Source organism: Phocoena phocoena, chromosome 11 (genome assembly GCF_963924675.1).
Source record: "Phocoena phocoena chromosome 11, mPhoPho1.1, whole genome shotgun sequence".
Taxonomy (NCBI): domain Eukaryota; kingdom Metazoa; phylum Chordata; class Mammalia; order Artiodactyla; family Phocoenidae; genus Phocoena; species Phocoena phocoena.
Window position 1 is genome coordinate 6,959,426 of NC_089229.1, and position 12,181 is coordinate 6,971,606.

Genomic DNA, 12,181 nt, shown 5'->3' on the forward strand with positions numbered 1-12,181 from the left:
GACTTTAAGTTTTAGCCAATGAGAAAAAAGATTTGTCCCTCCGCCGGACTTACGGGTTGAAACGGGGTGAAGTTGGGAGGTGGTTTCTTTCGCAAGATGGCGGCGAGCGGCCTCCGCCGGGCTGCTGCGGCCAACACCTTGGTGAAGCCCATTTTCAGTCGGGACATGAACGAGGCCAAGCGGAGGGTGCGCGAGCTCTACCGCGCCTGGTATCGGGAGGTGCCGAACACTGGTGAGAGGCAGCGGCGCACGCGGGGCCCCGGAGGCAGCCACCCAAGGTCGCTGCCGTCCCGGCCTCCCATTTCTGCCGGGCCGAGCCGAGGTCACCAGCTTGGGCAGAGGTGATCCCGAGCGCTTCAGGGGAGGAGGGTCACACGAGCCTTGGTGGGCCTGACCTGGCGGCGGCGGCGGCGCCAGGGTCAGACCAGTCGTGCTCTGCGTCGGAACCGCACTGCTAGGGCGCCCTTGCCCTTTTGTCCCCCGTAATTCTTCCCGAACCCCTGGGAGGGAGAGCAAGGACTGTCACTTTATAGATGAGGCAGCGGAAGCACGTAGAGACGAAGTGATCCGCGCAAGGCCCAGAGCCAGCCCCTGGTGGATCTGGAACCCAGAGTCAACTAGAGTTCCTAAATGTGTTTACAGACATCCATTAGGTTATATAAACAAAGGGGCAGTGGGATTTGAGCGATCATCTGGTTCCCACATCCCCCACAGAGAAAGAAGCAGAACCGGAGCAGGGAAGTGACTTTCCCAAGGTCATCCAATAAGACAGTGGTGTCTTTTCCAGCCCCTCCGGGTGAGGTGCCTCCCTCCCCAGTCTCCGAAGTCTTTTTACCTAGTGCCACAGGCCCCTAGTATTCCTTAGGAACTCCTTCCCCTGCCCCCCCAGAACCCCTGTCTTCGCTTAGATGTCAGAGAACCAATGTGTTCACCCGAAGGATTAAAATATAAGCTCCCCGCGTTCAGAGACTTTTTTCATCTTGGCATCCCCCTCAGCGCTGCCCAGTGTACCCGATGAAAGAAAACTTGGGGAAAATCCCATCTGAACTGTCAAGGGCAGTACAGATGTCAGGGACTGTCGATATTTGGTAATTTTGTTGATTTGATTTAGTGTGTTTCATCGTGTTTTTAAGTGAGCTGGAGCGCCATAGCACCCCTTAGGGTGCCACTTCCTTGCCTGTGTGTGAGAAGAGTAGAATGTGGTGGTTACATGGACTTGCCTCCACTTTCCCCTTAGTAGCTGTGTGACCCTGAGCAAGTTGTTTCATCTCACTATGCCTCAGTTTCCTCATCTGTAAAATGGTAATATATAGTACCTTCTTCAGAGAGTTGCTCTGTTGAATAGGTGAATGCATCTAAAGTGCTTAGGGTAGTGTCTGACACTTAGACACTCATTAAGTGCTGGCTGCTACTGCTGTCTTGTTATTATTGTTACTATTATGTGTAGGCCTTACACTCCGTGCAGAACCCAGCTCTTTAATGTACGGGAGCTGGGTCTGCTCCAGTGTCACTTGTCCTCAAGCTGACTTTTTGAGAGGTTGCCCATGACCATAACTTAAGACCCACAGGATACAAGGGAGGGAGAAACTGGAGTGATCCGGGTGGTTCAGGGACTACAGATTTACATGCCTTCAGGGGACAGATGGGGAACAAGACCCAGATGGCAGAAAGAATAGTTGGCAAAGGGTAAAAATCAGTGACTGAGTTGAGGATAGAACCCAGGTATCTAGCTCGTTCAAAATCAACACCCTCCAAGACTTTCCCTCAAATACTGTTTGAGAAGATAAGCCCACAGTCAGAAGGGTCCTGAGAAGAGGAGAAGGCAGGGGGTTATAGGAGCCTGTAGAGCAGGGGGAGGTTGGCGGGGGGGTCAGTGGGGAGAATCAGTGATCTGTAGCTTGTCGTTTTCTCAGGCCTGTGTGTACACTGGTGTCATGACATCCATCATTGGGGATTCCAGCTGAGGATCCAAACTAAGGACTGGGAATAAGTAAAAGTATTGATAATAACTAACATTCATTGAAATGCATACATATGGCCCAGCACTATGCTAAATGCTTTACATTGCCTCATTTTAGGGTGGGTTCTAATCATTTCCCTGTCTTACAGATGAGAAAACTGAGGCACATAAACTTGTCTCACTCACACCGTTAGTAAGTGGAAGAGCCAGACTTCAGACCCTGATTGTCCAGCTGTTACACTTGGCTCAGCTTCTGCTGTAGTTTTCCCTGAATCTCACGGGAGCCAGTTATGCTGCGCTTGTGGAACAGAGTGCCATTTGCCTGGGTGGTTGCCTCCGCATGGGAGCACAGACAAAACTGCCTTGGATTCCCTCCTTTGAAGAAATACTACATGCTGCTTGCTGGTTACAGCACAACAGGAGACCTTCTATAGAAACTATTCATTTGTTTAATTTCCATTTCACTGGGTACCTCTTGTACTACAGGGTCAGTACTGGGTGCCTAGAGAGATATGAAAGTGACTAAAACACAACCCTGCCTTCCAGGGTCTTATGGTCTAGTCAGGAAGATAGGCATATATAACCAGATCATTAAAACCCAAAATGTAATAGAGGTATGGGAAGTAAGTGCTGAAATTTTTAATAGTTAACATCAGTATCAATGCTTTACTGTTTATAAGATGTTGTCACTTGATTTTCGCCACATTCTTGTAAAGGAGTTAGGTAAGAGGTTATTGTCTTCCCTACGTTGTAGATGAAGAAATAGACTGAGGAGGCTATACCCCAGGCAAGGTCCTAGTTCATGATGTGTGGAGACCTTACCCAGCTTGTTTGACCCCAGATCCCATGTTCTTTTTTCATCACACCATGCTGCCTTCCCATCTAAGGATCTCTCAGCACTTGGTATGAATGCTACCAAAATGAATTGGAGCAGACGGCTGAGAACCATATCAGTGTCATCCTTCCTAACCTGTCAGAGCCTCCCTGACTCAGAAAAGCCTTAACAATAACTTGAAAACACACAGACTATGGAAGTCACCTTCATCCAAAAGGGACACTTCCATATCTTCTTTTTGTGCCTCTCAGATTTTTTCAAATCGAAATTAAAATATGCAGGATTCGAAGATTAAGCCAGGAGTCTTTGAGTTGAGAAAGAACAGTTGGAAATGATTTACTCCAGGGCTTCTCAGCAGTGACATTTGTGCTGGATAATTCTTTGTTGTGGAGACTGTCCTGTGCATTGTGGGATGTTTAGCAACATCCCTGGCCTCCACCCAGTGATGCCATTAGCATTCTCCCCCCTAGTTGTGATAATCAAAAATGCCTCCAGATGTTGCCAGATGTCCTGGTGGGCAAAAATCGTTACTGGTTTGACAACCACTGATTTAGACCAAAGAACAGTTCAGTGGGCTATAGCTTAGGCTGTTCCTGTTTGCCTTCCTGCAGCCTTTCTCACTGGTGGAGGGGGTGTGTTCAGGGGGTTGAGGTGGGAGAAGGATGACTAGTACAAAGCTATGAATTTGCCTCTTTAGAGACAAGGATTCTTAACCTGGGAAGATGGGCATTCAGGGATCCGTGAACTGACACTGTAGGCAAAACTTTGCATTTGTGCCTGTGAATGTTTTCCTGAGGAGAAGATTCATACACCCAGTGCGCTGGTGTGTGGTTCAGGAGATCTTGTGGAATGGGAGTCGGTGGATACCAGCTCCCCCAGTATGCACAGAGGCACCTCGCTTTTCTCTCCCAAGGTTGGGCAGGATTCTAATATGAAAATGCAGGAAAGGTAAGCACTGATAGCAGGGGAAGATTCTTCATACTCCTTTCCTTAAAAGAGCACAAAATTGTAAATTAAAAACCAATAAGCAACCTGGATTCTAGGCCCATGTTTGCCAGGGACCAGTAGTCTGACTTAAGGCAAGTCCCCACAGTCCTCTAGTGGTAAGATTCTAAATTCCAGGATCCATATTAGTTTGCATTAATTTGTGTCTCTGTCTTCTTATGGTCCCTTTGTTTGCTCTTTTCTAAAATTCCACATGTGATACTGTGGTGTTTAACAGCTAACTCTCTGTCAGGAAATCTAGATTTATAGTGTTTACCACTTTCAATGATGTAAATACTCCCACCACGGTTGATTTTAAGCTATCAAAGTGAAGTCAGTGACGGCCGATTTGGGAAGAGATGTGTATAATTGGCTCACCATGGCAGCCTGCTCCAGCACACCACTGGATACTGAGTTCTTTCTCATGTGATCCTCCGTCTTCTCTGTTAACACTTACCTACAAAGCTGGGATGCAGTTTCTCCTACTAGATTTCTGCTCTTGCTTATTCTTTGGTTGAATCAGCCTGGCATGATCTCTTCCTCAGCAGAAGCTTTATTTTTCTATTGCCATCACTAAGTTATGAGTATAATTAAAGATTCAAACTTTGTTGTTGATTAATTCAGTCACTAGATAGCCCTCATGGTTTTCAGAGCTGGTTGTGATAGTTCCATAGACGAGAGTGGACATGTCACAGGAATGGCCACACCACAGGGTATCCTCACCAAATGCGCCCACTGCTCTTCTCAACCACAGTGCTCATTCTAGCCTGTGAGCCTTGGTTATGCTGTCCCCTGAGCCTCGTGTGCCCCTCTTCTGTCCTTATTCCACCTACCACACAAGGCCCTGTTCATGTCCTTGCCATGAGCAAATCCACTGAAGTCCAACTGCCAGAGGATGAGAATAAAAACACCTAATTTTCAAAGGACATCTATATGCCTTGTCCACCTCCCAGGTCACTGAGTTTGTGCCACTATTTTAGCACTCAGTCAGGGACTGCTGGATACTGTGATTTTAATATTTGCACTCATGGATTTAAGACCTAGAGAGCAGGAGCTACATCTTAAACTCCTCTCTTTCCTCCAGAGAACCTAATATGGTAGTAATCGTTTGCTGGATTGACGCCTTTCCCTACCTGCACGCTCAGCAGTCTCCCTCAGCTCTTAAGCTTGCGTGGTGCACAAGCCTCCACCGCGCCACTGTACGTTAACTTCAGCCATGTCATCTTCTGTCAGCTGTTCCATGGAATAATGATGCTAACATTTATTGAGAGCTTATTCCATGCCAGGCACCGTTCTCTCATAGAATCCTCACAACAGCTCTGTAGTTATATGTGCTGTTGTCATCCTTACTTCACTCACAAATAAATACACTCAGGCGTAGAGAAGTGAACATACACAGAATCATATAGCTGATAAGTGACAGAGCTGGGATTTGAACCCAGGTTGTTCTTGAACTGTGCTATACTGCCTCTTCAAATGCAGTGGGCTTGTCTCCCCAAACAAATACGCTCTTTGAGAGCAAGTGCCATATCTCACGCTTCTTCACATCCTCAAGCACCTAGCTTAAGGTCAGGCTAGTATTTGGTGAATGGAATGAATGGGCAACCTATGTGTTCAATGACTAGCCGTTGACTCAGTTTTTTTAAAAACATGTTTTAACCATCTCTACCCTGAATCATGTTTTTTCTTTAGTGCATTTATTCCAGCTAGACATCTCTGTGAAACAGGGACGGGATAAAGTCCGAGAAATGTTTATGAAGAATGCCCACGTCATAGACCCCAGGGTGGTTGATCTTCTAGTCATTAAGGTAACTAACTCTCCCTGACTGATTTAAAGAGCAGCCAGTTTGTCCAAAGCTTCTCAGTCTTCTCAGATGAACATTTTATCTCCAGGTTTAAAAGCAACTACTAGGTCAGCAACTGTTACATAGTGTTTCAAAGGAATAGTTCAACCTGGAGGTTCTCACCTGGTTAAATAGATTATAAGATTATTCAAGGGAAAATCCACTGGGGCTTACATTTTAAAACTAAAAACAGAGGAAAGTTTGAACTCTTCTTGAACCTCATCCCTGGAAGTTACTGCTTCACCTGGTTGCCAGTTTTCAGCTAGAAGAGCAGGCCATGGAGTCAGATCCTGGGCCTGATTCTGTCTCTCTGGTCCGTCTCATTGGCGTCAGTGGCAACTTCAGCATATGAGCCAGTAAATAACACGGAAAGAATGTTAAGCAGGAATGTAAATTAAGCCAGTCAGGTTAGGCAGTCGGGGCAGAGGCCTGGTGACCTAAAGTCTCCTCTTGGAACCAGTCAGCCAGAGAGTTAAGGAGTATTTGAAAGGTCTCAGAATTACTTAGTCCAACCACCTCATTTTCCAGATGCAGAAAGTATGGTCTAGATGCAGTATGTTACTTGCCCAAGGTCACTCAGCAAGTCAGTGCCAGGGCAGAGAATCGAGTCCTGGCCTCCAGTGTTGTATTCCTTTCACTCAACCACTCTGACTGAAGACCTCTCCCCTCACTTGTGCAGGGAAAGATGGAACTGGAAGAAACAATTAAAGTGTGGAAGCAGCGGACACACGTTATGCGGTTTTTCCATGAAACAGAAGCACCAAGGCCAAAGGATTTCCTGTCCAAGTTCTATGTTGGGCACGACCCGTGAAATCTCTCAATGGAAAAGTGCATGTTGATATTTAAATATTTTAGAGCACAAATAAACTCAATATATGATGGTCATTTCATGATAGAATTCCATTGGTGAACCAATGAGAAGCTCTACTTCTGCAGTCTCACTTTTTGTCTGAACAAGTTGAACACACCGCCTGTTCTTTCCCGTCTCCTGAAGTGTGGTGTTTCCAGTAAATTAGATTCTCTTTTCTCAGAGCCTTGCATGTTGGTAAACAGGAATGGTGAGGCCATCTGCTCAGAAACTGCCGTTCTGGGTGTGATGCTGGATGGCTTTGTTAACTTAGCTGTTTCTACAGCCCCCAGGATTGGATATTTTGGTGTAATGGCACAGATTATCCAAAACTAGCCAGCTCTTGCTACTGGAGGAGGATCCGAGCAGCACGAAGAGGCCCAGAAGTAGAGCTGACAAGCTGGGCTGTTTTTCCCTGGGTTCTGAAGAAAATGGCTGCTCAGAGGCCTAACCCCCTGTCTGCAACAAGCACTGGTCCTAAAGATGAAATTAACTTCCTTGTCAATCAGGCATCCTGCTAGGGGACACAGCTGTTCGGTGCACGCACAGAAGTATTCCCTTTGCAAATGGAGTGTGGCTCTAGCGATAAGAATAAATCTTGACCCAGGTTAAAGACCTGATCTGTTTGCTTTGGATGGTAGTCTTCTCTGTTCCTTCCCTGGACAGTCTAAATGCTGGAGAAAGGGGTTCAGTATCTATAGGTACAGTCACCCTGATGATTCCTAAATTTTTCAGCACCAGCAACCCCTTTATTGTTATGTTTTTTTAACATCTTTATTGGAGTATAATTGCTTTACAGTGGTGTGTAAGTTTCTGCTGTATAACAAAGTGAATCAGCTATACATATACATATATCCCCATATCTCCTCCCTCTTGCATTTCCCTCCCACCCTACCTATCCCACCCCTCTAGGTGGTCACAAAGCACCGAGCTGATCTCCCTGTGCTATGTGGCTGCTTCCCACTGGCTATTTTACGTTTGGTAGTGTATATATGTCCATGCCACTCTCTCACTTTGTCCCAGCTTATTACCCTTCCCCCTCCCCGTATTCTCAAGTCTATTCTCTAGTAGGTCTGTGTCTTTATTCCCGTCTTGCCCCTAGGTTCTTCATGACCATTTTTTTTTTTAGAGTCCATGTATATGTGTTAGCATACGGTATTTGGTTTTCTCTTGCCCTTTATTATTTTTTCATCTAAGGAATCCAAGTTTTGAAAGAATTCTAAAAAGTGCTATTTCTCAAGGAGTTTTAAACAATCAAAGCTTCTTCTGATTGCGTGGGATAACTAGCCAGTGCTACTCAGCACAAAAGCTGAGCCTTTAGTTAGCCTGTGCAGCCGCTGGGCTTTTGTAAATAAGGAAGATTGGTCCCAGGTCCCCATGATTACCTTGTGGATCCATAGGGGCCTGGAGGCCCTGGGTTGTAAATCAAAGACCTATTTGTTCAGCTGATACAGATAGGACAGCAGGGTGAAGAAACTGCAACTAGAGCCTACTTGTATTACGAAACTTCAGCCATCACTCAGTCATACAGAGCTGAGGTTTATTATGTTTATTCACAATTTGATTATGCTCAGTGGATAGCACATCTCCAGGAACCTCCCGGAGCCTGGGGATCTGAGCTATGGTCACAGACCATGCAGGAGGCTTCACTGGGGTTGGGAAGCTGAGGGCTTTCCCTGGGCCCATCTGCTGATAGGGAAGGAGGAGAGGCTGCGAGCATCACCATTTCTTAAGTTAGGGCTTTCTCCTTTCTATACTTCTCCACGCCCTGCAAGAAAGGAAAGCAGCAGTCAGTTGGGTGACAGAGCCGTCCTCTTACCATATACTGAAAGAATTCCATACAGTGGTTCTACCAAACATGGCAGGAGATAGGCAGTTTTGAGTACATTCAATTATTCATTCATATATATACTGAACATTCACCAGAGACCAGGCACTGGGGGCCTAAAGGTATAAAAAAACATGTTCCAGGGCTTCCCTGGTGGCGCAGTGGTTGAGGGTCTGCCTGCCGATGCAGGGGACACGGGTTCGTGTCCCGGTTCGGGAAGATCCCACATGCCGCGGAGCCGGTAGGCCCGTAAGCCATGGCCACTGGGCCTGCGTGTCCGGAGCCTGTGCTCCGCAACAGGAGAGGCCACAACAGTGAGAGGCCCGCGTACCACAAAAAAAAAAAAGACCTGTTCCCTGCAGCAAGAGATATGGTCAAGTAGAGTTTAGGGTATATCTTAAGCATATAATACTGACTGTCACAAGAGGTACTGGTCAGGGGACAGAGCAGTCACTTTCAAACGGAGGAAAGACTTCATCAAAGATAATGAAGAATTGGTGGAAATGAGAGCAGTGGGAAACAATCTTTCAATTGGGAGGAATAATGGGCCACTGGGAGTGGGCAAGAGAGTAACTCAAGAGATAGTGAATATTGGGGATAGGTATGTGGTTGGGAATATGGAAGATAAGGCTGGAAGAACAGGTGTGACCAGATCATCGCAAACCTTAAATGCCACACTAAAGCGTCAGGAGGGTCCTTGTTTATAACGGTAATGCAGCCATTAGGGCTGCATTAGGGCACAGGAAGTCAGCACAGGAAAGCTGGATGGAACTGGCTGCATTAGGGCACAGGAAGTCAGCACAAGACAGCTGGATGGAACTGGCTGCATTAGGGCACAGGAAGTCAGCACAAGACAGCTGGATGGAACTGGCTGCATTAGGGCACAGGAAGTCAGCACAAGACAGCTGGATGGAACTGGCACAGGGGAAGGGTTTGTGAGCAGTGTATGAACCAGGCGGCAGTGCCCGTGTACAGGCTGTGCCGGTGCAGAGCTTGGTAACCAGAGCTCACTGATGAGGGCCTGCACTTCCTAAATTTCAATGTGGAGCTGGTGAAATGAAGTTGTTTGTGGTGGGTGTGTAAGGCATATTAAATTGTCAAGAATATTTGTGGGTTGAGAAAATTGAGTGTACATAAAAGGGCAAATAGAAAAGGCTGGCTGCGATCCAACCTGGTTGGAAGAGACGCCAGTGAATCTGTAAGTCAATAAGATAGTTTCCTTCATCCAGCATAGGGAAAAGGTGACATAAAAACATTAGTCACCAAGAGTCAGTGCATTAAAAGTCTGTGCTTCTGCTTCGAATGTTCAGATTCTGCTACCAGGCCAAACTGCATCACAGCTGCATCAAAAGCAAGTCTTACCTATTAGTCGTCATCATCATCATCCTCTGGGACAAAAATATCATGCTCCTCAAGCAGCGCAGCAAAGTTCTTGCTAATCAGCGTCCCGACATAGAGAAAGGGGACCACAATGGAGAACACACGGAGAAGGCCGAAGGACATCTGCAGAGGGTCAAAGTGGTGGCTGTGAGCGCCAGAGCCCACTCCAGTAGGACCACAGAAGGCCTGGCCCTCTCAGGAGCATTCCCTCCTGTGGACCTGAGATCCATGCAACTTGATTTTAAAGTCCTTGGAAAAGTTCAGAGCAAGAAAAAAAATCACAAGAAGAGATAAAGTGATTTTATGGCCATCAAACTGTGCACTTGTAAGAAAAGTACAAGGCATTCATGGACATCTAAAAGTTAGGGCACAACCTATTAATTACTTGCAGATACTCATAAACAGGTGAGAAAGTACTACGAGCTGGACTAGGGAATAGAGTTCAGCTCTCCTTGAATAAACTACTAAATACATGAAAACAGATTACAAAAAAATGAACATGTACAGTGAAGGGATATTCTATACAGTTCTTTAACTGGTTCCCTGATGCCTGAGAAATTTGATTTCACTACATTAAATTTTAGAAATATGTTTTGAAAATTGAACATGTCTTTATATTAAAAGACTAGCTATTTAAATGCACTGGCAGAGTTTCAGTAAAATTTCAACATTTCCTCTCATATCTTCCTACGGAGTTTCAAAAAAAAGTTGTTTTTTCTCTTCAGTTGTGCCTCTTTAAAGGCAGCTCTTCCCCAACATGACCGTGCTTCCTGCTGTGAAACAACCCTGAACTCCCCTTGTGTGAGCTTGCGTCGGCCAGACTAGCTTTTAAAGAATGTTTTGTAAGTCTCACACAGCGCTGGAGTCAAAAAGCAAACTTACTTGGCATAAGGGGCTGTTCCTATTTTACTGAGAAAACTCCAAGGGTACTGAGGGCATATGATAACACAGTGGTGGGAAAAAATAGGATCTGGTGGGAGTTGTACCAGCAGGAAATCTGAGTTCCGGAACCTAAGTCAGCTGCTAGCTTTGGACACTGACTTCACTAGTCTGGCCCCAGATTCTTCATTTGTAAAAACACTGATGGTAATAATTCTCTGCACACCCAATCACATGAAATTAAATACTAGGTCAAAACTCGCAAAAAGATAAGGTCTGTCCCACTTACCCTTTATTTACAAAATCATTCCACAATTCGTTTTTCATCCCATCAACTCTATGGTAGAGAGGTTACATGACTTGTCTATACTGGATGCATAAAGCGGAGTCTTGTGGCTCCGGAGAGCCAGGGCACCGCACTCCTCACGATGAGCTAGTGCTAAGTGCCGTCTTTCTCTGCTCTTGCCCCCCGTCTGTCTCCACGCACCCTGCTCAACTCCCGGATCTAACCCGACCATTTCTTCCCACTTGTCAAAATTAGCAGCGCATCAGCGCAACACTTTGTCCTTGATCCGTCTTCCGGTCTAAGGCGGTCGTTCGACTGGCCTTTGCTCCTATCAATCAGCGTGAGCCCGCACACACTCCCCACAATGACTGTCCTCGGCCCCTTCGCCCCGCCTCCAGGCAGACACTCACTTTCACCGGTTTGGGCAAAATGGCGCCGCTGCGAGTAACGATGACTGACCTCGATGGTACCAGACTCCGAACTAAGCCGCCCCGTCCGGCGGAGACATCGCCACCTTTCCCCAGGCTCGGCCCGCTCCGGAAAGCCCCAGATCCGACGGGTGCCAACGCCAGCCAGCGACTCGCTCCGGACGCCATCTCCCAGCTCCCCCCTCGTCCGGGTACCTGCACCCCACCACCCGGCTCCGTGCCGCTCTCGGGAAGAACGCCGCCCGAAGCCTCGCGAGGCTTTAGGGATCAGACGAGAGGTCCAGCTCACAGACTTGCGCAATGCGCCTAGTTCCTGTTGCGGCCCGACATGGTGACGTCAGGAAGATGACGCCAAGGGCCTGGTACAGCCCTCATTCCGGGCCTGGTGGGCGGGGCCACCTGACTGGCATTGTCCTTGTGAAGCCTTCAGATTTCTGTCATCGTTGCGGCACCCAGGACCGCCAGGGCGTGGCAGAGCAGGGGGTTGTTGAAATGAGAAACCACTTTAATTGAACTTCAAACTATTGTATTTTTAAAAACAATTAAAAAATACAAATTTGTTGCTTGTGCTACTTGAATGATTTTGGAATTTTATTTCATGCCAAGGTATGTTATGTATAGCTAAATGGAAAATATATCTGAAAAGGGGAAAAATGGGGGCTTTCACACAAACTGTCCAGGTGATTGCTAAAGTAAACTTGAGCCAAAATAAGTAATAAAAAAACATAATGTTTTAATCGTATACAAAGCACTGTGACAATAAGCAAGATAACAAAAAGCCCGTAGTGTCTGTGTATCAAACAAGGCGCATCAGGGCTGTGGGGCTCCCATACAGGGCTGGGGAGGTGGCCCCTATTCTTGGGAAACAGGCCTGGCTTCCTAGGAACTGGTCCAGGACCCTGGACGGCAT

At 46.7% G+C, this 12,181-nt stretch overlaps 2 protein-coding genes across 2 annotated transcripts; one reads left to right on the forward strand and one right to left on the reverse strand.

Annotated features, from left to right (window-relative positions):
- Positions 1-85: 85 nt before the first annotated feature.
- NDUFA6 (NADH:ubiquinone oxidoreductase subunit A6) lies at positions 86-6,508 on the forward strand. Its single transcript, XM_065887579.1, has 3 exons — positions 86-232; positions 5,472-5,587; positions 6,303-6,508. The coding sequence occupies exons 1-3, from the start codon at positions 97-99 to the stop codon at positions 6,432-6,434; spliced, it is 384 nt and encodes a 127-aa protein (XP_065743651.1). The 5' UTR covers positions 86-96; the 3' UTR covers positions 6,435-6,508.
- A 1,481-nt stretch (positions 6,509-7,989) lies between these two features.
- Positions 7,990-11,471, reverse strand: SMDT1 (single-pass membrane protein with aspartate rich tail 1). The gene is made up of 3 exons (XM_065888258.1): positions 11,254-11,471; positions 9,661-9,801; positions 7,990-8,238 (listed from the first exon to the last, which is right to left on the reverse strand). Exons 1-2 carry the CDS (start codon positions 11,437-11,439, stop codon positions 9,664-9,666), a joined length of 324 nt encoding a protein of 107 aa, XP_065744330.1. The 5' UTR covers positions 11,440-11,471; the 3' UTR covers positions 7,990-8,238; positions 9,661-9,663.
- Between the last annotated feature and the right edge of the window lie 710 nt (positions 11,472-12,181).

Bases quoted from the DNA above. Each gene is read 5' to 3' on its own strand.
- NDUFA6 (XM_065887579.1), top strand. From the start codon at position 97: ATGGCGGCGAGCGGCCTCCGCCGGGCTGCTGCGGCCAACACCTTGGTG. The intron at 233-5,471 runs GTGAGAGGCAGC...TTTTTTCTTTAG, and splicing joins TCGGGAGGTGCCGAACACTG to TGCATTTATTCCAGCTAGAC. The intron at 5,588-6,302 runs GTAACTAACTCT...TCACTTGTGCAG, and splicing joins TTGATCTTCTAGTCATTAAG to GGAAAGATGGAACTGGAAGA.
- SMDT1 (XM_065888258.1), bottom strand. From the start codon at position 11,439: ATGGCGTCCGGAGCGAGTCGCTGGCTGGCGTTGGCACCCGTCGGATCT. The intron at 9,802-11,253 runs GTGAGTGTCTGC...GACCCTCTGCAG, and splicing joins TTTTGCCCAAACCGGTGAAA to ATGTCCTTCGGCCTTCTCCG.